Source organism: Balaenoptera acutorostrata, chromosome 9 (genome assembly GCF_949987535.1).
Source record: "Balaenoptera acutorostrata chromosome 9, mBalAcu1.1, whole genome shotgun sequence".
In the NCBI taxonomy this organism is placed as follows: domain Eukaryota; kingdom Metazoa; phylum Chordata; class Mammalia; order Artiodactyla; family Balaenopteridae; genus Balaenoptera; species Balaenoptera acutorostrata.
This window is the reverse complement of record NC_080072.1, coordinates 56,311,529-56,336,230: the sequence shown is the minus strand read 5'-3', so window position 1 is coordinate 56,336,230 and position 24,702 is coordinate 56,311,529. Positions and strand designations below refer to the sequence as shown.

The 24,702-nt window shown below is 35.2% G+C and overlaps 1 protein-coding gene across 5 annotated transcripts in view; it reads right to left on the bottom strand.

Annotated features, from left to right (window-relative positions):
• ACER3 (alkaline ceramidase 3) overlaps positions 1 to 24,702 on the bottom strand; it is a 213,545-nt gene that overhangs the window by 111,011 nt on the left and 77,832 nt on the right. For 4 of the 5 annotated variants that reach the window (XM_057552772.1, XM_057552771.1, XM_007187570.2 and 1 more), the window contains one exon: positions 15,933 to 16,043. In XM_057552772.1, the coding sequence (XP_057408755.1) occupies positions 15,933 to 16,043 (111 nt within the window). Of the gene's footprint in view, positions 1 to 15,932; positions 16,044 to 17,149; positions 17,228 to 24,702 lie in introns of those variants that run through there. The other variant, XM_057552773.1, reaches the window with a different exon arrangement.

Below are 24,702 nucleotides of genomic sequence, written 5' to 3'. Positions count from 1 at the left end.
TCACTGCCTCCTCTAGCCTTTCCACCCACCCCGCTGTAGAAACTAATTTCATTATTTTTCTGGTTCATGCTTTCTATGTCTCTTTTTGAAAAACTAAGCAGATATATGTATATTTGATTTCCCCTCTTTCTCCAAGAAAAAAAATTATATACCGTGTGTGTGTGTGTGTGTGTGTGTGTGTGTGTATGTGCGCGCGCGCATGCGTACTTTTACATGCTGCATCTTTTACTTAACAATAAATCCTGGAAATCACTCCATATCAGTTCTGAGACATTCCTCATCCTTTCTGTATCTTCATAATACTCACTGTGTAGATTCACCAGTTTATTCAACCAATTTCCAACATATGGGCTTTTAGGTTGTTTACATTATTTTGTAATTAAAAATAATTCTGTGATAATCTTGTGCACATTTAATTTTGAATTACAGGAGATATATCTTCACAGAAAACTTTTTAAAATGTGGTTGCTGGACTTCCCTGGTGGTGCAGTGGTTAAGAATCCGCCTACCGAGGAGATTAACCAAGATGGCGGAGTAGAAGGACGTGCTCTCACTCCCTCTTGCGAGAGCACCAGAATCACAACTGGCTGCTGGACAATCATTGACAGGAAGACCCTGGACTTCACCAAGGAGGACACCCCACGTCCAAGGACAGAGGAGAAGCCACAGTGAGACGGTAGGAGGGGCGCAATCAGAGTAAAATCAAATCCCATAACTGCTGGGTGGGTGACTCACAGACTGGCGAACACTTATACCACAGAAGTCCACCCACTGGAGTGAAGGTTCTGAGCCCCACCTCAGGCTTCCCAACCTGGGGGTCCGGCAAAGGGAGGAGGAATTCCTAGAGAATCAGACTTTGAAGTCTAGTGGGAATTGATTGCAGGACTGTGACAGGACTGGGGGAAACAGAGACCCCACTCTTGGACGGCACACACAAAGTAATGTGTGCATCGGGACCCAGGGGAAGGAGCAGTGACCCTGGGGGAGACTGAACCAGACGTACCTGCTGGTGTTGGGGGGTCTCCTGCAGAGGCGAGTGGTGGCTCTGTTTCACCGTGGGGATAAGGACACTGGCAGCAGAGGTCCTGGGAAGTTCTCCTTGGCGTGAGCCCTCCCAGAGTCTGCCATTAACCCCACCAAAGAGCACGGGTAGGCTCCAGTGTTGGGTTGCCTCAGGCAAAACAACCAACAGGGAGGGAACCCAGCCCCACCCATCAACAGTCAAGTGGATTAAGGTTTTACTGGGCTCTGATCGCCACAGCAACAGGGAGGGAACCCAGCCCCACCCATCAACAGTCAAGTGGATTAAGGTTTTACTGAGCTCTGACCGCCACAGCAACAGTCATCTCTACCCACCACCAGAGCCTCCCATCAAGCCTCTTAGATAGCCTCAACCACCAGAGGGCAGACAACAGAAGCAAGAAAAACTACAATCCTGCAGCCTGTGGACCAAAAACCACAGTTACAGAAAGACAGAGAAGATGAAAAGGCAGAGGGCTATGTACCAGATGAAGGAACAAGAAAAAACCCCAGAAAAACAACTAAATGAAGTGGAGATAGGCAACCTTCCAGAAAAAGAATTCAGAATAATGATAGTGAAGATGATCCAGGACCTCGGAATAAGAATGGAGGCAAAGATTGAGAAGATGCAAGAAATGATTAACAAAGACCTAGAAGAATTAAAGAACAAACAAACAGAGATGACCAATACAATAACTGAAATGAAAACTACACTAGAAGGAATCAATAGCAGAATAACTGAGGCAGAAGAACGGATAAGTGACCTGGAAGACAGAATGGTGGAATTCACTGCTGCGGAACAGACTAAGGAAAAAAGAATAAAAAGAAATGAAGACAGCCTAAGAGACCTCTGGGACAACATTAAACGCAACAACATTCGCATTATAGGGGTCCCAGAAGGAGAAGAGAGAGAGAAAGGACCAGAGAAAATATTTGAAGAGATTATAATCGAAAACTTCCCTAACATGGGAAAGGAAATAGCCACCCAAGTCCAGGAAGTGCAGAGAGTCCCATACAGAATAAACCAAGGAGAAACACGCCGAGACACATAGTAATCAAAGTGGCAAAAATTAAAGACAAAGAAAAATTATTGAAAGCAGCAAGGGAAAAACGACAAATAACATACAAGGGAACCCCCATAAGGTTAACAGCTGATTTCTCAGCAGAAACTCTGCAAGCCAGAAGGGAGTGGCATGAAATACTTAAAGTGATGAAAGGGAAGAACCTACAACCAAGATTACTCTACCCAGCAAGGATCTCATTTAGATTTGATGGAGAAATCAAAAGCTTTACAGACAAGCAAAAGCTAAGAGAATTCAGCACCACCAAACCAGCTCTACAACAAATGCTAAAGGAACTTCTCTAAGTGGGAAACACAAGAGAAGAAAAGGACCTACAAAAACAAACCCAAAACAATTAAGAAAATGGTCATAGGAACATACATATCGATAATTACCTTAAACGTGAATGGATTAAATGCCCCAACCAAAAGACATAGACTGGCTGAATGGATACAAAAACAAGACCCATATATATGCTGTCTACAAGAGACCCACTTCAGACCTAGGGACACATACAGACTGAAAGTGAGGGGATGGAAAAAGATATTCCATGCAAATGGAAATCAAAAGAAAGCTGCAGTAGCTATACTCATATCAGATAAAATAGACTTTAAAATAAAGAATGTTACAAGAGACAAGGAAGGACACTACATAATGATCCAGGGATCAATCCAAGAAGAAGATATAACAATTATAAATATATATGCACCCAACATAGGAGCACCTCAATACATAAGGCAACTGCTAACAGCTATAAAAGAGGAAATCGACAGTAACACAATAATAGTGGGGGACTTTAACACCTCACTTACACCAATGGACAGATCATCCAAAATGAAAATAAATAAGGAAACAGAAGCTTTAAATGACACAATAGACCAGATAGATTTAATTGATATATATAGGACATTCCATCCAAAAACGGCAGATTACACGTTCTTCTCAAGTGCACACGGAACATTCTCCAGGATAGATCACATCTTGGGTCACAAATCAAGCCTCAGTAAATTTAAGAAAATTGAAATCATATCAAGCATCTTTTCTGACCACAACACTGAGATTAGAAATGAATTACAGGGAAAAAAACGTAAAAAAGACAAACACATGGAGGCTAAACAATACGTTACTAAATAACCAAGAGATCACTGAAGAAATCAAACAGGAAATAAAAAAATACCTAGAGACAAATGACAATGAAAACACGACGACCCAAAACCTATGGGATGCAGCAAAAGCGGTTCTAAGAGGGAAGTTTATAGCTATACAAGCCTACCTAAAGAAACAAGAAAAATCTCAAGTAAACAATCTAACTTTACACCTAAAGAAACTAGAGAAAGAAGAACAAACAAAACCCAAAGTTAGCAGAAGGAAAGAAATCATAAAGATCAGAGCAGAAATAAATGAAATAGAAACAAAGAAAACAATAGCAAAGATCAATAAAACTAAAAGTTGGTTCTTTGAGAAGATAAACAAAATTGATAAGCCATTAGCCAGACTCATCAAGAAAAAGAGGGAGAGGACTCAAATCAATAAAATCAGAAATGAAAAAGGAGAAGTTACAACAGACACCGCAGAAATACAAAACATCCTAAGAGACTACTACAAGCAACTTTATGCCAATAAAATGGACAACCTGGAAGAAATGGACAAATTCTTAGAAAGGTATAACCTTCCAAGACTGAATCAGGAAGAAACAGAAAATATCAACAGACCAATCACAAGTAATGAAATTGAAACTGTGATTAAAAATCTTCCAACAAACAAAAGTCCAGGACCAGATGGCTTCACAGGTGAATTCTATCAAACATTTAGAGAAGAGCTAACACCCATCCTTCTCAAACTCTTCCAAAAAATTGCAGAGGAAGGAACTCTCCCAAACTCATTCTATGAGGCCACCATCACCCTGATACCAAAACCAGACAAAGACACTACAAAAAAAGAAAATTACAGACCAATATCACTGATGAATATAGATGCAAAAATCCTCAACAAAATACTAGCAAACAGAATCCAACAACACATTAAAAGGATCATACACCACGATCAAGTGGGATTTATCCCAGGGATGCAAGGATTCTTCAATATACGCAAATCAATCAATGTGATACACCATATTAACAAATTGAAGAAGAAAAACCATATGATCATCTCAATAGATGCAGAAAAAGCTTTTGACAAAATTCAACACCCATTTATGATAAAAACTCTCCAGAAAGTGGGCATAGAGGGAACCTACCTCAACATAATAAAGGCCATATATGACAAACCCACAGCAAACATCATTCTCAATGGTGAAAAACTGAAAGCATTTCCTCTAAGATCAGGAACGAGACAAGGATGTCCACTCTCACCACTATTATTCAACATAGTTCTGGAAGTCCTAGCCACGGCAATCAGAGAAGAAAAAGAAATAAAAGGAATACAAATTGGAAAAGAAGAAGTAAAACTGTCACTGTTTGCGGATGACATGATACTATACATAGAGAATCCTAAAACTGCCACCAGAAAACTGCTAGAGCTAATTAATGAATATGGTAAAGTTGCAGGTTACAAAATTAATGCACAGAAATCTCTTGCATTCCTATACACTAATGATGAAAAATCTGAAAGAGAAATTATGGAAACACTCCCATTTACCATTGCAACAAAAAGAATAAAATACCTAGGAATAAACCTACCTAAGGAGACAAAAGACCTGTATGCAGAAAACTATAAGACACTGATGAAAGAAATTAAAGATGATACCAACAGATGGAGAGATATACCATGTTCTTGGATTGGAAGAATCAACATTTTGAAAATGAGTATACTACCCAAAGCAATCTACAGATTCAATGCAATCCCTATCAAATTACCAATGGCATTTTTTACGGAGCTAGAACAAATCATCTTAAAATTTGTATGGAGACACAAAAGACCCCGAATAGCCAAAGCAGTCTTGAGGCAAAAAAATGGAGCTGGAGGAATCAGACTCCCTGACTTCAGACTATACTACAAAGCTACAGTAATCAAGACAATATGGTACTGGCACAAAAACAGAAACATAGATCAATGGAACAAGATAGAAAGCCCAGAGATTAACCCACGCACCTATGGTCAACTAATCTATGACAAAGGAGGCAAAGATATACAATGGAGAAAAGACAGTCTCTTCAATAAGTGGTGCTGGGAAAACTGGACAGCCACATGTAAAAGAATGAAATTAGAATACTCCCTAACACCATACACAAAAATAAACTCAAAATGGATTAGAGACCTAAATATAAGACTGGCCACTATAAAACTCTTAGAGGAAAACATAGGAAGAACACTCTTTGACATAAATCACAGCAAGATCTTTTTCGATCCACCTCCTAGAGTAATGGAAATAAAAACAAAAATAAACAAGTGGGACCTAATGAAACTTCAAAGCTTTTGCACAGCAAAGGAAACCATAAACAAGACGAAAAGACAACCCTCAGAATGGGAGAAAATATTTGCAAATGAATCAACGGACAAAGGATTAATCTCCAAAATATATAAACAGCTCATTCAGCTCAATATCAAAGAAACAAACACCCCAATCCAAAAATGGGCAGAAGACCTAAATAGACATTTCTCCAAAGAAGACATACAGACGGCCACGAAGCACATGAAAAGATGCTCAACATCACTAATTATTAGAGAAATGCAAATCAAAACTACAATGAGGTATCACCTCACTCCTGTTAGAATGGGCATCATCAGAAAATCTACAAACAACAAATGCTGGAGAGGGTGTGGAGAAAAGGGAACCCTCTTGCACTGTTGGTGGGAATGTAAATTGATACAGCCACTATGGAGAACAATATGGAGGTTCCTTAAAAAACTAAAAATAGAATTACCATATGACCCAGCAATCCCACTACTGGGCATATACCCAGAGAAAACCGTAATTCAAAAAGACACGTGCACCCGAATGTTCATTGCAGCACTATTTACAATAGCCAGGTCATGGAAGCAACCTAAATGCCCATCAACAGACGAATGGATAAAGAAGTTGTGGTACATATATATGATGGAATATTATTCAGCCATAAAAAGGAACGAAATTGAGTCATTTGTTGAGAAGTGGATGGATCTAGAGACTGTCATACAGAGTGAAGTAAGTCAGAAAGAGAAAAACAAATATCGTATGTTAATGCATGTATGTGGAACATAGAAAAATGGTACAGATGAGCCAGTTTGCAGGGCAGAAGTTGAGACACAGATGTAGAGAATGGACATATGGACACCAAGGGGGGAAAACTGCGATGAGGTGGGGATGGTGATGTGCTGAATTGGGCGATTGGGATTGACATGTATACACTGATGTGTATAAAACTGATGCCTAATAAGAACCTGCAGTATAAAAAAACAAACAAAACAACTAATACTAAACTTTCATTGGGTTATTTGTATGGAAATATGTTAATATAAATGTTTCAGACATTACATGAAATTTCTAAAAATCTTATATTCGTATTTGTATGGAAATATGTATGGAAATATGTTAATATAAATGTTTCAGACATTACATGAAATTTCTAAAAATCTTATATTTGTATTTGTATGGAAATATGTATGGAAATATGTTAATATAAATGTTTCAGACATTACATGAAATTTCTAAAAATCTTATATTTGTATTTGTATGGAAATATGTATGGAAATATGTTAAGATAAATGTTTCAGACATTACATGAAATTTCTAAAAATCTTATATTTGTATTTGTATGGAAATATGTATGGAAATATGTTAATATAAATGCTTCAGACATTACAGGAAACGTCTAAAAATCTTATATGTTCTGGTATAATGTTATAAGTAATAATCCTAGTTATTACTTTAAAATGTATATCTCAGAAATAACTAATTTTCTTGTCAACTGCATTATTATGAACTTTCATCAAATCTTTAACCATGGTCATTTTTAAGTCTTTTGTCATTTACAGACAGTTCTGGGTGTACTCTGATGATTTTGCAAATATGTTCCTATAAAAGAGTTTCATCTTCAAGAAATTCATGGAAAAGACTCTGACAAGTACAGGTTTCTGGTAACTGACTGTACTGCTGAACTGAATGAATAAGCATTTTCAGAACTCTAATGAAAAACTGATGAACTCATAAAAGTGCTAACAAAAGATCAAGATGAAAAAAAAAGAAATTAATTACATGGGACTGAGTGAACTGATGAGGATGAGTATAATTTTTGTGACTTTCTGTCTGAATTAAAAAAAAAAAATCCCACAAGGACTCAGAGGAAAAGAATATACAAATCAATTTTCACTGCAAAGTAAAGGAGCTGTTACAGTGGAGGATTACTGGACTGAATGTCAATATTATGACATAGTATAAGTGTGTTTCATGTTTGGTAATTGCAATCATTGTTGCTTTTGTTGTGGTCATCCATGTACAATGCTTGGTGTCAGTCTATCTATCTCTTGTAAAAATAAAATACAGTGTGTGTGTGTGGAAAAAAAAAAAAAAAAAAGATAACAAATAACAAATGTTGGTGAGAAGGTGGAGAAAAGGGAGCCCTCATACACTGTTGGTGGGAATGTAAATTGGTGCAGCCACTGTGAAAAACATTATGGAGTTTCCTCAAAAAATTAAAAATAGGATTACCATGTGATCCAGCAAAAAAAAAAAAAAAAAAGAATCCGCCTACCGATGCAGGAGACACGGGTTCGAGCCCTGGTCCAGGAAGATCCCACGTGCCGTAGAGCAACTAAGCCCATACGCCACAACTACTGAGCCTGTGCTCTAGAGCCCGCGAGCCACAACTACTGAGCCCACGTGCCACAACTGCTGAAGCCCGCGTGCCTAGAACCCGTGCTCCCAACGAGAAGCCACCACAATAAGTCCACGGACCACAATGAAGAGTAGTCCCCGCTCACCGCAACCAGAGAAAAGCCCACATGCAGCAATGAAGACCCAACGCAGCCAAAAATAAAATAAGTTAAAAAAAAATAAAAAAATAAAAAAAAATAAATGTGGTTGCTGAGTCAAAGGGTAAATGCATATAGAGTTTTGTTAGATATTGACAAATTCACCTACAAAAATTTTGCATTCTCATCAGCAATGTGTGAAGAGTACCTATTTCTCCCACAGCCTTGCCAAGAGTGTGTTGTCAAGTGTTTCACTTTTTGTCAATCTGATAAAAGAAAAATAATGTATCAGTGTAGCTGGATATCTTTTCTTATATATGCTGGCTATTCTGTAGTATCTTTTTTGGAGAATATTCTGTCTTTATTTCTATTGGATGTTTTGTCCTTTTTATCCTCAATATTTAAAAGTCATTTTTGTATCAGGGATATTAAACCTCTATCCTTAGTGTATGTCACAAATATTTTCACAATTTGGTCTTCTGCTTTGGACTTTGCATATGGTATTTTTTGCCATGCCAAAGGTATGGTTGGCTAATTTATTTAATTAGCCAACATTTTATTACATCTGGATTTTGAATGATAGTTATAAATACCTTCCCACACACTGAATATAGAATAATTCACGTTTTCTTCTAGTACTTACAAGATTTTAAATCTATCTATCTATTTTTGGCTGCGTTGGGTCTTCGTTGCTGCATGCTGTCTTTCTCTAGTTGCGGCGAGTGGGGGCTACTCTTCATTGCAGCACGCGGGCTTCTCATTGCAGTGGCTTCTTTTGTTGCGGAGCACAGGCTCTAGGTGCGTAGGCTTCAGTAGTTGTGGCATGCGGGCTCAGTAGCTGTGGCACGCGGGATTAGTTGCTCCACGGCATGTGGGATCTTCCCAGACTAGTGCTCCAACCCATGTCCCCTCCATTGGCAGGCGATTCTTAACCACTACACCACTAGGGAAGTCCCACAAGATTTTAGTTTTTACATTTAGGTCTCTAATCAATTTAGAACATATTCACATGTATAATGTAAGGTATACATCTATTTTATCTTTTTCCAAATATCATTTATTAAAATATTCATCTTTGCTGCAATGCTCAGAGATGCCATCTTTACCATACACTAAACTCTAATATGGATTTGGGTCTATTTATGCTTTTTCTTTTAAATTCCATTGTATTATCAAAATATCTGTACTATTTTACTGAGGCAGGTTTTGCAGTACGTTTTAATATATAGGAGGATTAGTACATCCTTCTGGCTCTTCTTTTTTAAAGATTGCCTAGATATCTTTGCATGTTTATATTTTAATATGAACTTTAGTATCAACTTGTTTGATTAAAAAATACTTATTGGGTTTTTTAAATTATTTATTTATTTATTTATGGCTGCATTGGGTCTTCGTTGTGGTGTGCGGGCTTCTCATTGCAGTGGCTTCTCTTGTTGCAGAGCGTGGTCTCTAGGGTCACGGGCTTCAGTAGTTGTGGCTCGCAGGCTCTAGAGTGCAGGCTCAGTAGTGGTGGCGCACAGGCTTAGTTGCTCCATGGCATGTGGGATCTTCCTGGACCGGGGCTCCAACCCATGTCCCCTGCATTGGCAGGCTAACTTGTAACCACTGCGCCACCAGGGAAGCCCCCTACTTATTGGTATTTTTATTAGTATTACTTATTAGATATAACTGACATTTTTCAGTTTTCTTAAGTTATTCAAGAACAACTTTTCATTTGTTCAGGTTTACTTTCATGTCTTTCAGAAGTGTTTTAAGTTTTCTTAACATAGGTTTTACACATATCTTGTTAAACTTATTTTTTGATATTTATCCTTTTGGATGTTATTTTAAATGGGATTTTCTTCTCTATTATATATCTAATGGGAGATTGTTTGTATATATGAAGGCTATTGCTTTTTGTGATCATTTTAAACCTAATACCGAACTAAATAGTTTTATTGTTTGAATAATAATTGTTTGCTTGATAACTGATTTTCTAGGCTAGAATTTTCAGGAATACCATGATAGCTGTAAATAGAGATAGTTTTCTTTTCCAGTCCTTAATCATTTTCTCTGGTATAAATGCATTGATTAATACTTCCAGTACTTTGTTAAATAGCAGTGGAGACAGACACACTTGCCTTGTTTTGACCTTCATAGGAATGCTTCTAGGGCTTCCACACTGAGTAAAATGCTAGCTTTAGGACTGATGTGTGTATATTATCATGTTAAGACAGGATTGGTGAATTTCTGTTTTCTTTAGTTTTTCTTTTTAAATCAGAAATGGTTGCTGAATTTTGACAAAGGCTTTCACAGCATCTATGGAGATAATCGTGTGGTTTTTCTTCTTAAATCAATTAATATAGTAAATTGCATGAATGGATCTCCTAAATTTGAATTGTCTTCCATTCTGGGAACAAACTCCATTTGTCTTGGTGTTTTATTTCCCTAATGTCGGACTAGATTCTGTTTACTATTTACTACTTTTTAAAAGAAGAAAACAGAGAGTTAGATAAACTTACATATTTTATTTAATAATACAATTCCCAAAAAATCTTTTAAAACCAAAAGATATTTTGTCCTTTAAGTTTGGCACAAATCATTTGATAGCAAAACCTGACCTAATTGGACATGAGGCTATTTATAGTGATTATTTAGCCTAGTTACTGTGAATATTCACACATTAAGCAGCAATATGGATATGTTCACCTACAGGGTGCTGTCCCAGGTTTTGGTGGGCTTAGTATACTATAGCAAACACAGTCTATTAACTTTCTAGAATTCAAAAACAATATGAGTTCAGAAATACTTCTGGTCCCAAGGATTTGGATAAGGACTTGTTAATGTATATTAGTGATGTAATTGGAAAACATTATAAGAAAGAAATTGAGCTCAAGGGCTTTCTCTGAACTTCAGAGAATGAACTTTATAAGGATGACTTTCCATGAAGAGATACTGATACAAAGAGACCTGTCTAAAAATTATCCCCCAACTTTCTTCAGTTGGAAGAAGGTTACAGGAAAAAATAATTTAGAAAATATGTTCCTCCATATATTCACAAGAATATTAGAAGAGGGCAGATTACTGTATGTGGAATAGTTTCTCAAATCATTGTACCTGTATAAAGATCAAAAAATAACTTTAGGTCTTTAACATGCAAAGGAAATCACTTAATAAGGCACGGATCCTTGTTAAGAGAGAACAGAAAATCCTCAAACTCAGAGTGACAAATAGGATTCATCTAATCTTGAACAATCAGGAGTGGCTGCCTGGATTCTACCTGTCAAGGACAACAGGAAAAGTAGTTGTATTCTACTAGAGAAGAGTTATAGCACCTATACATGTTAGCACTGACATATATATTTTTTTGTTTATTTGTTTGTTTGTTTTTCTGCTCTATTTTCTTTCTTCCTTCAACACCACCTCTGAGATGTAAGGACTAAATATCTCTCCTTCTTTCACACAGTGTGCACATTCCTCCATTTCCTGTGTCCACTGGTTTTTATTTTTTAAACAAGTACTGAGATATACCACTAGATTCACTCATTGTAAGTGTACAGTTTTAGGAGTTTTAGTAAATTTAAAGAGTTGTGCTACCATCATCACAATCCAGTTCTGTGATAACTCCATCACCCCTCAAAGTTCCCTTATGCCTATTAGCAGTCAACATCCACTCGAAACCCCAAGTAACTAATTATTTGTTTTTAACTCGATAATTTTGCCTTTTCTAGAAATTTCATATGAATAGGATCATATAATCTGTGGTCCTTTGCGTGTTTTGGTTCCTTTCACTTGGCACGTTTTTAGGGTTCATCCGTGTTGTTACATGTATCAGTAGTACTTAGAAAAAGTATCATTCCTTTTTGTTTGCTAATAATTTACTTAGTATATCTGCACTGATATTCATTCACGATATTAGTCCTTAATTTTCTTTTTTATGGCATTTTTATTAGGTTTATATAACAATGTTGTTTGCCTCATAAAAAGAATTTGGAAGTTTTCTTTCATTATCTGTGCTTGAAAAAATTTATGTAGCATTGGGACTATCTGGTCTTTGAAGGTTTATTGGAACTCTCTGTGAAACTATCTGGATCCAGTACTTTTGTGCAGGAATTCCTTGATAAGTTACTCTATTTCCCATACAGAAATTGGTCTGTTCAAAGCTTTCTATCTTTGGGGTCAATTTTGACAAACTGTATTTTCCTAGGAAATTATCCAATTCTAAATTTATTTATTTACATAGAGGTTAAAAATTTTTTTTTCTTGTTTCAGTGGATATTTCCTCTTTGTCATTTCTTATTTTAATGTTTATGTTTGCTTCCTTTTTTCTAAAGTTAGCTAGTTGTCTACTTTTTCTTAAAGAAAAATAGATTTTGATTCATTAATTAGAACGTTTTTCTGTTCTCTATCTTGTTACTTTCTGCTTTTATCTTTATAATTTCCTCCCTTAAACTTTCATTTGGTTTATTTTGCAGTCTTTTTCTTGCCTTGTGAGTTGGGATTTTAATTAATTTTTCATCTTTAGTTTTTATCTTTTATTATTTAATTGTTTAAACCTATGGATTATCCTCTGATGGCTGCTTTACATAAATCCCCATAGATTTTGATATGCAGACTTTTTGTTACAACTGTATTTTAGGACTCCTATAATTTCCATTTCTATTTTCCCTTTCAACCAAGAGTTAACAGAGGATTTAAAATTTCAAGGAGGAAGAGTTTTTTTTATGGTTTGAATTTGTTGTTAATTTCTAGCATGGATGCACTGTGACCAGAGGATGTTGTTTTAATATTTCTACTTAACAGAACTTACTGTTTTGTTTTTATGAATGTTCTATGTGTACTTCAAAAAGAGGGTATATTCTGTATTATAAGGGTGTAAAGTTCAGCATAAAGCCATAAGATTCATTTTATTGGTTATGCTCTTTAGGTCTTCCAGATATTACTGATATATTTTGTTCACTTCATCTGTCTTGTACTGAGTGTGGCATATTAAAATCTTCTATTATTCTTATGTTTCTATCTATTTCTCTTTGTATCTCTTGTAGTTTCTGCCATATAATAGTGGTGGTTGTGTTATTTGGTACAGATTTATTAAAAACTTGTATTTTCACTTTGAATCATGGCTTCAACATTAAAAACATCCTTCTTTGTCACACAATGCTTTTTGAAGGGAATTCTACTTTATATGATATCAGGATCACTATCCTTGCTTTCTTATTTCTGTTTCTAACTTTTCTGAATCACTTTTAGTTTTAGATATGTCTTTTGTATATAGCATAAAGTTCAATCCTAATTGCTGATCAAATTCAAAAATCTTTTTCTTTTGATATTAAGTTAAGCTGATTCATTTTGATTCATATGACTGATGTTTAATCTCAAATCTGTCATATTGTTTCATTATAATAGTTACATATATTACTTTATATTTAATGTATTTCTCTAAGTGAAATGTCTTTTTTGCACTTAATTCTTTTGGTATTTAGAAAAGAGGCTTTTTTGGCCTAGGGGTTACTTTTGTACTTATGCCTTTTATAGTACCCTGAGTTCTCCCCTTTTTTTCTTAACCTTTTACTATTTAGTTTGTTACTTTTAGATCATATTCTTCAATACTCAACTTACTACATAGGCAATAGTCAATGAACTTATTCTACTTTGCCCTTTCCTTCTCCCATTTAAAAAACTGCATTCTCTCTACTTTACCAGACCATATAATGTCCATATACTATTCTTCAGTCCTTATCACATCTGTTTTAGTCTTAGATCTATAGTTAAATGTGTTAAATGTTCATCATCAGACATTTTGCCCAAGTTCGCCCAGTCTTCTCTTAGTTGGATGAACATCATTCTCTAGTACAATGCAGTCAGTAGAACTTTCTGTGATGAAGGCAATGTTCTATATCTGCACTGCCCAATACGGTAGCCATAAGCCACATATGGGTACTGAGCACTCGAAACGTGGCTAGTGTGACAGAGGAACTGAAATTTGCATTTTATTTAATTTTCATTTATTTAAATTTAAATTACCACATGTGGATAGCAGCTACTAAATCAGACAGAGCAGTATTCATGGATTCATCAGGAAGGAGTCATGTGTACAGTTTTCAATGAGTACTTGTATGTTTAAAACTGTCTTTCTATAACCTGGATAACTGAAAAACAATTTGGTTGGAATATAAAATCTTTGGTTTGCACTAAAAATGCAGTTCCACTGATGCCTTTCTTTTTATGTTGCTGATGAGGTCTAGTGCCAACCTAATTTTCTTGCCCTTATAAGTAGTCTGGTCTTTTTCCCTTGAGCTGTGAGGATTTTTTTCATTTTTAAAATCCAGTAATTTTACTAGTCTCTTTCAGAGTTGACCATTCCAAGTCAGTTTTATGAGACAAAAATGGACTTTTCAATATCTAGATTTGGGTCTTCTTCCATTTCCAAAAAGTCTTCTTTCAAATTAATTTGAAAATTACAATTTTAAATATAAGATCTGTTTCATTGTTTTATTTTCCTTCTTCAGGGACTCCAATTACAGTTGTATTGAATCTTCTTAGTCTGTCTTCCATTTCAATCACTTTCTCTCTGACCCTTTTTATTTCTTTATCTCATTTTCATTCTCTTGCTTCTCTGTCTTTCTTAAATAGCCCTTATTAAATACTCAACACATTGTAATTCAGGCTTAATTTCTTTCCTAAGTTTAATCAATTCTAATTTTATTTCTTTTGGGGGGTGAGGAAGCTATTTCTGTTATTACTTTTTATTTTTTTAATTAATTTTTATTGGTGTTATTAGTTTTTAAATATTTATTCATTTATTGGTTTGAGGCTAATTCAGTTAGGAGTATTGTGCTGCAGTTTCTTTCTGCTTTATATATATTTATTGTTATTACTGATTGTGATTTGTTGGTATTTTATAAACATTCTTAAAACATCCCAGGAATTAAAGCAAAGGGCTAAGTTTGTGGACAAGTCTTCCTTTTGAAGATGAATGAAGTAACTTTCTCAAAACACCACACACATGAGAAACAGATTCAGAAAATAAACTCTCTCATATGCAACGACTAATATAATTATATAAAATCTGATATGATATACTATAGCTTATAGTTTTGTGGTAATTAGAGGTCCTTTCTGCCCATGTGTAAATAATATCTACCTTGAACTAAAACAAAAGAAATTGTGTTTAATTTAGAAAGTTACATAAAAGAAGCAAACTAGAATCTACTTTCTTTGCTATTTTTGTCTTTATGATGATAATGCAAGGACATGAAAGAGTGATTTTCCCATCTTAGGCTCTGGTAAAGTTCACTCATCCCTCCATGTAACATATATTGAGGACCACTAACTTGCCAGGCAATAGGGATACAAAGATAACTAAGACACAGTCCCTGTCTCACAGACAAGTAGAGGAACAGGAGTAAGTTGCAGAAGATCAGATACAGTAGAATATCCTTTACAAAAAGTTTTAAAATATGTGAATGATATTTTTCATATTTTTAAGGATATATACATATATAGTATAAACACAAAAACGTGAGAAAATGATAAATTCAGTATAGAGGTTAACTCTAGCAGGGTGAGCTGGGAGGAAGATGGGAATAAAATCAAGCAGGAGTAGAAAGGGAGCTTCAACTTTATCTATAGAAGTTTATTTCTTTAAAAAAGAAAAAGTAAAAACTGAAACAAATATTGCAAAGTGTTAAGATCTGACAAAGAAGGATGGTGAGATACATGGATATATTTGTTATATTATCCCTGTTCTTTTCTGGATGCTTGAAATATCTTGTTATTTTTTTAAAATTTATTCAAAATACAGTTCAAATACTGGCAAGATATGTGGAGTTTTAATTCAGAAGTTTCAGAATATGCTCAAGTTGTATAATAAACAACACAAAATTGAGAAACAATTTTAGGAAAGAATGAGAAAAACAGTCTTTCTGAATATGGTACATCATCTCTTTTCACATCATTTTTTAGATGAAGTGTTATACATACCTGTGAGTGCTAAATAGGAAGCAATGTACCGCTTTTCCAGTCCACCTCTAATGCTCTGAATTGCACCAAAAATTGGAGGTATAATCATAATCAGGTTACTCACTGTATTCCCTATAGAAAAAAAAACACACACAAGAAGATAATGAGATTAATCAATACTACTTTAAATAAAGATATACACAGTTAGCCCTTAGCAAAAATTAAGTAGGTGACTTCTTAGAAAGATGATGGAAAGATATTTACAAGGTGCTAAAGGAAAATAGTTCTCTACTCAACAAAAATTTCTTACAAAAATCAAAGTAAAATACAGATACCTTCAGACAAATGAAACTAAGAATTTTCTACCAGAACATCCACTAAAGGAACTTATAAATTCTCAAGGTAAAAAGCAAAAGTATCTCAGAAAGAACCTCAAAGATAAGCAAAAAGTGAGTTGGAAAAAGCAGCTTACACCAATGCTACTGAAAGGGTGGTCCATGGATAACAGTATGACAAGATAAAATACAGAACTGAGTTAATTTGTCTCTTGAAATGGATGACAACAAATCAGAGCTTGCATTTTGCATCTCTTCTTAAACTTTAATTTTTGTGGCAATGTTTTTAGTTCCTAGTTTGTGTTTCTAGTGAACACAAAAGGCAACGGATCTTGATGTGATTTTTGATCCTCTCTTTACAAAAACAAAGCTGAAATATGAATAGCAAAGAAACAATAGAAACTGTAATAGCAGAAATAAATAGTAAAATGGGGAAAAAGATGGCTAAACTATTTTGTATATTGATTCTGGGTAGTATTTTATACATTTATTCTGGGAATATAGTGGCACAATACATTCAAAATTCCAAATTTGTGATTTTCAACATAGGAGCTGATATCAGGACAAATATTAATTAATGGACATATACAAAACACTCTACCCTACAACAACAGTACATACATTCTTCTCAAGCGCACATGAACATTTTCCAGGATAGAGCATATGTTAGGCCATAAATTAAGTCTCAATAGACTTAAAAAGGCAGATATAAAGTATCATATAAAATATCTCCTCCAATCACAAAAGAATGACGTTAGAAAAAAATAACAGAAGGAAAACTGGAAAATTCACAAACCTGTGGAGATTAAACAAATATTATTAAACAACCAATGTATCAAAGAAGAAATCAACAACCAAATTAGAAAATACATAAGAGATGAATTAAAATTAATACACACATACCAAAATTAATGGGATGTAGTAAAAGCAGTGCTGAGTGGGAAATTTACAGCTATAAGTGCTTACATTTAAGATCTTCCAGCTGAAATGAAAGAATGTTACTTAGTAACATGAAAATATATGAAAATGTATAACACACTGGTAGAGCTAAGCATAATCAAATTCAGAATACTGTAATACTGTTATATGATGGTGTATTAATCACTTAAGTCTAGTACAATGAAGAAAGGACGAAAGTATTAAAAATAACTACAGCTACAATAATTTGTTAATAAATACAAAATAAAAAGCAGGTAAATTGTGATATCAAAATCCTAAAAGGGTGTAGTAAAAGGATAGAGTTTTAGTATGCAAGGTTACTATCAGTGTGAAAAAGACAGTTATATCTATAAGTTGTTTTATGTAAGCCTCATGGTAACCACAAAGCAAAAACCTACATTAGACACAACAAAAGATTGTTGTTGGAGGGAATCAAAAAGGAGGAAATTGAAGTATACCACTACAGAAAATCGTTAATTCACAAAGGAAAGCAGCAAGAAAGGAATACAGGAACTACAAAACAGCCAGAAAACAATTAATAAAATGAAACTAGTAAGTCCATATCTATCAGTAATTGCTCTAAATGTAAAGGGGTTAAATTCTCCAATTAAAAGGCATACAGGGACTTCCCTGGTGGTGCAGTGGTTAAGAGTCCGCCTGCCAATGCAGGGGACAGGGGTTCGAGCCCTGGTCCAGGAAGATCCCACATGCCATGGAGCAACTAAGCCTGTGTGCCACAACTACTGAGCCCATGTGCCTAGAGCCCATGCTCCGCAACGGGAGAGGTCACTGCAATGAGAGGCCCGCCCACCACAGTGAAGAGTGGCCCCTGCTCGCTGCAACTGGAGAAAGCCCACGCACAGCAGCGAAGACTCAACGCAGCCAAAAATAAAACAAAAACAAAAACAAAAAAAGGCATACAGTGACTGGAAGGATAAAAAAACAAGACCCAACTACATGCTGGCTACAAGAGATTTACTTCAGCTTTAAAGACATACATGGGCTCAAAGTGAAATGATTAAAAAAGATAGTCTATGGAAGTAAAAACCAAAAGAGAGCAAAGGTAGCTATAGTTATATCAGAGAAAATAGACTTTAAGCCAAAAACTGTAACAAGACAAAGAAGATCATTATGTAATAATAAAGGGTTAATTCATCAAAAGGATATATCAGTTGTAAATATATATGTACCTAAATCAGAGCATCTAAATATATTAAGCAAATATCAACAGATCTGAAGGAAGAAACAGACCACAATACAACAGTAGTAGGGGAATTCAATACCCTACTTTCAACAATGGATAGAATCATCCAGACAGAAAATCAACACAGAAAAGTTGGATTTCAACTACACTTGAAACCAAATGGATCTAACAGACATATGCAAAACATTCCATCCAAGAGGCAGCAGAGTACATATTTTCCTCAAGCACACACAGAACATTCTCCAGGACAGATGATATAATAGGTCACAAAACAAGTGTTAGAAAATTTAAGAAAACTGAAATCATATGAAGTATCTTTTCTAACTACAATGGCATAAAACTAAAAATCAACAATAGGAGGAAAACTAGAAATTCACAAATATGTCGAAGTTAAACAACACACTCCTGAACAACAAACGGGGCAAAGAAGAAATCAAAAGGTAAATAAAAAATATCTTGAAACAAATGGAAATGGAAACACAACATACCAAAATTTATGGGATGCAGCTAAAGTAGTTCTAAGAGGGAAGTTTATAGTAATAAATGTCTATATTAAGAAAAAAGATCGCAAATAAACAACCTGACGTTATACCTCAAAGAACCAGAAAAAGAACAAGCTAAGCCCAAAGTCAAGAGAAGGAAAGAAATAAAGATCAGAGTGGAAATAAAGAAACTAAGAGCTGGTTTTTTGAAACAATAAACAAAATTGACAAACTTTTAGCTAGACTAACTCAAAAAAAGAAGACTCAGATAAATAAAATCAGAAAAGAAAGAAGATATTAAAACTAATACCACAGAAACACTCACTGGGGAAAGGTTAGTCTCTTCAATAAATAGTGTTGGGAAAACTAGATAACCACACACAGAAGAATGAGACTGAACCTCTATCTTACAAAATGAACTCAAACTGGATTAAAGATTTAAGCACACATGAAAAACATGCTCAACAACACTAATCACCAGGGAAATGCAAATCAAAACCACAGTGAGATATCATCTCACACTTGATCGCTAATTATTAGAGAAATGCAAATCAAAACTACAGCGAGGTACCATCTCACACTGGTCAGAATGGCCATCATTGAAAAGTCTACAAATAACAAATGCTGGAGAGGGTGTGGAGAAAAGGGAACCCTCCTACACTGTTGGTGGGAATGTAAACTGGTGCAGCCACTATGGAAAACAGTATGGAGGTGCCTCAAAAAACTAGAGTTGCCATATGATCCAGCAATCCTACTGCTGGGCATATATCCGGACAAAGCTATAATTCAAAAAGATACATGCACCCTTATATTCATAGCAGCACTATTCACAATAGCCAAGACATGGAAATAGCCTAAATGTCCATTGACAGATGAATGGATAAAGAAGATATGGTACACATATACAATGGAATACTACTCAGCCAGAAAAAAGAACGAAATAATGCCATTTGCAGGAAAATTAATGGACCTAGAGATTACCATACTAAGAGAAGTCAGAAAGAGAATGACAAATACCATATGATATCACTTATATGTGGAATCTAAAATATGACAAAAATGAACTTATCTACCAAAACAGAAACAGATTCACAGACATAGAAAACAGACTTGTGGTTGCCAAGGGGTAGGTGTGGTGGGGGAGGGAGGGATTGGGAGTTTGGGATTAGCAGATGCAAATTATTACATAGAGAATGAATAAACAACAAGGTCCCCCTATATAGCACAGGGAACTATATTCAATATCCTGTGATAAACCATAATGGAAAAAAACATGAAAAGGAATATATATATATATATATATATATATGTATAACTCAGTCACTTTGCTGTAAGCAGAAATTAACATAATACTGTAAATCAACTATACTTCAATAAAATAATTTTTTTTAAAAAGATAAGTTTTGGCAAGAATGTGGAGAAAAGGGTTGTAAAACGTGTGTTGGTGGGATGTAAAACGGTATAGCCACTACATAAAACAGTATGGAGGTTCCTCAAAAAAATAAAAATAGAACTACCGTATGATTCAGCAATCCCACTTCTTGGTATATATCCAAAGGAAATGAAACAGGACCTCAAAGAGACACCTGCACTCCCATGTTCATTGCAGCATTATTCACAATGGCCAAGATATGGAAACAACCTAAGTGTCCATCAACAGATGAATAGATAAAGAAGGTGTGGTATATATATACAACAGAATATTATTTCAGCCATGAGAAAGAAGGAAATCTTGCTGTTTGCAACAACTTGGATGAAACTTGAGGAAATTATGCTAAGTGAAATATGCCAGAGAAAGACAAATACTATATGATATCACATATATGTGGAATCTAAAAAAACCAAACCCAGAGAAACAGAGAATAGAGTGGCAGTTACCAGGGGCTGAGGGTGGGGGAAATGGGGGAGATGTTTTCAAAGGATACAAACTTCCAGTTACATGACTAACAAGTTTGGGGGTCTAATGAATAGCATGGTGACTACAGCTAATAATACTGTATTATATACTTAAAAGTTGCTGAGAGAGAAGATCTTAAATGTTCTTAACACAAAAAAGAAATGGAAATTATGTGACGGGATGGAGGTGTTAGCTAATGCTATGGAAGTAATCATTTTACGAATATGTGTATCAAATCAACAGCTTGTACATCTTAAATTTATATAACGCTATATTTCAATTATACCTCAGTAAAGCTAGAACAAAATCCGAAAGGATCAAACTATTTTCAAGTAACTTAACTGAATCCTTGAACAAAATTCAAGCCTATTTATGGTAATACAAAAAATATCCAGGACCCAACAAGGTAAGAAGCACAATGTCTTACATCCAATTAAAGATTAGCAGGCAGGGAATTCCCTGGCGGTCCAGTGGTTAGGACTCCGTGCTTCCACTGCAGGGGGCATGGGTTCCATCCCTGGTCAGGGAACTAAGATCCCACTAGCTGCATGGCACAGCCCCCCCCACAAAAGATTACCAAGCATACAAAAAGGAAGAAAACCAACCCAAGAAAATACTCAATTGAAACCAACCCAGAACTGATACAGATGTTAGAATTGGCAGACAAGTATTAAAACAGTTCATATAAGTCTAGAAAATACAAACTAACCTATACTATAGTGTCAGAAAGCAGATCAGTGGTTGTGGGTAGGGCTGGGGTGGAAGAGACAGCAGGATGGAGGACTTATAAAGGGACATGAGAAAACTTGGAGGTGATGAATCTGTTCACTGTCTTGATTGTGGTGATGGTTTCACATGTGTACACATACGACAAAACTTAATTTGTACACCTTAAATAGGCACTTTCTATTGCATGTCATCTATACCCCAATATAGCTGTTTTTTTTAAAAAAAAAGTTTTGCCTCTGGGGATTAGAATTGGAGGGTAGAGAGGAAAGAGTTAGGAAAGGAAACTGCTTTCTGGTTTCGTTACAAGTCTTTTAGCACAGGCTGGATTTTTATCTATTTTTAATGCATTACTTTAATAAAGTAAAAGTTAAAGAAACTTTTAGAAAGGGAATAAAATAGTTGGGGATAATTTCACAGATGTGATAAGATTTGAGCTAGACCCTGAAAGGAGAGAAAGGAACAATAAAATCTACTGAGCCTATTATTAAGGACCAAGTACTGGAATTCACATTTTACATATGCTAACATTTGCTTTTCATAACAATATTGTGAAATATTATTGCCCAATTAAGCAAACAAAGTCAGGCTACGGGATTATATAATTTTCCCAAATTCTCACAATAAGCAAATGGTGGAGCCAAGATTTTATTCCAGGTCTATCTGTCCTTACAGCCAATGTTCCTCTCCCTAAATGCACTAGCACAGTGTTTGCACAAAGAAGATCCTTATTAACATTAAAAAAATTATATCAAAGAGTATTCTATTCAAAATGTTTTAAGTAAATTCCAAATTATACAAATAACAAAGTCATTTGCCTAGGTGAAGTGTGAAAATATAAGGTGGAGAGCCAGGCAGATTGAAAGATATATATCCAAACAGCAGTTATCAATAACTTTAAGTAAACCTATGGAAGATGTTGAATATTATGCCATTTAGGAGAGCCCTAGGATTCAAACTAATGAAAATCTTTATTGATGACTGAGATAAAGGAAATGAAACACGCCCAAAGGTCCAGATAATATTAAATTTAGCTGAGATGTCAATACTCTGGAAGTCAGAAATACATTTCTGAAGGTAGAGGATATGGGACGGTCCCACAAACTACATTAAACTCAATTAAGGATAACACAAAGTTTTACATATTAGAATGAGGAACTGCAGACCACAAATACAGGCTACTGTGACAGACAGAATAAGGACAACTCTGAGAGAAAGATCCAAAACAGAAAGATGACAGTAGACTATTCTTGGGGGAAAAATCTCAATATACTACCTTAAAGCAATACTTAGAGGTAAAAATGGAAAGAGCTGGATAGTGACCATCCTACTTCTCTCTGCTTTAATTCAGCTTCTTTTTAGAACACTTACGTATTTGTGGAACCCTACTTTAAACAAAATAGAGATCCTAAGTACTGAGAGAGATACTAAAACAAAGAAATCATTTACTTAATAAATAAAACGTGTCATATGAGGAATGGCATAACTGTCTTCAAATATCAACTTCAAAGTTTAAAGGAATGTTAAACTAAAGGTGAATGAGGCTTGCTATGGCTATAAAACATCAACATTAAATTCAATGAAGTTACAGAGAAGCATATTTCCGCTCAATACAAGGTAAAACATTCTAAAATTAGAGCTGTCCAAAAAAAAAAAAAGTAACAAGACCATGAACTTTTGGGGCAGGGACCATGTCTTACTCATGTCTGTATGCTTTTGACTGGCACAACACCAAGGACAGAGCAGGCACTCAGGAAAGTCTGGTAGAATGAATAAATTCATATATGCATGCTTACTGAAACCTGAGTATAGCAGTTTCTCCTTTTATCCCCTGGTATTATTCACAAAATTACGTGTTTCTTACTTTTTTGATTTAACAATGGTTATAGTAGATGGTAGCTTGTTTATTTTAGCATAACTTCACTCTTTTTTAAAAAGTGACAAATGTTTATTGTAAAAAATTTAAACAATTTAGAAAAGTGTAAAAAAAATTAAATCATCAAATATCCTAACACCCAGTGATTATCATCATTAATATTTGTTAAGGGACTTCCCTGGTGGCGCAGTGGTTAAGAATCCGCCTGCCAATGCAAGGAACATGGGTTCGATCCCTGGTCCGGGAAGAGCCCACATGCCGCAGAGCAACTGAGCCCGTTTGCCATGACTACTGAGCCTGCGCACCGCAACTACTGAAGCCTGTGCGCCTACAGGCCGTGCTCCGCAACAAGAGAAGCCACCGCAATGAGAAGCCCATGCATTGCAACAAAGTGTAGCCCCCGCTCGCCTCAACTAGAGAAAGCCCGTGCACAGCAACGAAGACCCAATGCACCCCCCCAAAAAATAAAAATTTGCTAAGTTTTACATATACAGAGAGAGATGAATGCGTGGGAATTAAGAAAGAAAAGACAAAGTTTTAAAGGCTATTAGACATGTTCTTCTTTTATAAAAATGTTTTAACAAAAGAAAGTAAAACTGAGTATGAAACAATTGAAAGATTAGAGTCCTGATTTTTACATGGTTAATTTTTATAGCATATGCAGCCTTGCCATGAAACAAAGAAATTCACACTCCTAAACTTCCTCCCACCTCCCTTCCACTATGTACTGATTTTTATTAGTCATATCTACATTTTCAAGGACTATATATTTCACATTGTCAAGGATTTACATTTAGTTCTGCAAACCACATTTTTCATCCTTGTTTTTTAAAAATAACAGATTTATCAAGATATAATTCACATATCGTAAAAATAACCCTTTTCATGTGTACAATTCAGTGGTTTATAATGTACTCACGGATTTGTGCAACCATCATCACTATCTAATTTTCAAACATTTTCATCAGCCCAAAATGAAACCCCAGACCCATTAGCAGTCACTCCCCCATCCCTTCTCCCCAAAGTCCTTGGTGACCACTAATCTAATTTCTGTCTCTGGATTTGGCTATCCTGGACACTTCATATAAATGAAATCATACAATATGTAGGCTTCTGTGTTTGTCTTTTCTCAGTTAGCATAACATCTTCAAGGTTCATCCATGTTGTAGCACGCATGTGTCCAGAACTTCATTCTTTTTTATTGACAAAAAGTTCACTGTATGGATATAACACATTTTGTTTATACATTCATCAGTTGGACATCTGGGTTGTTTCCAACTCTGTGGCTATTATAAATAATGCTGCTATGAACATTCATATACAAGTTTTTGT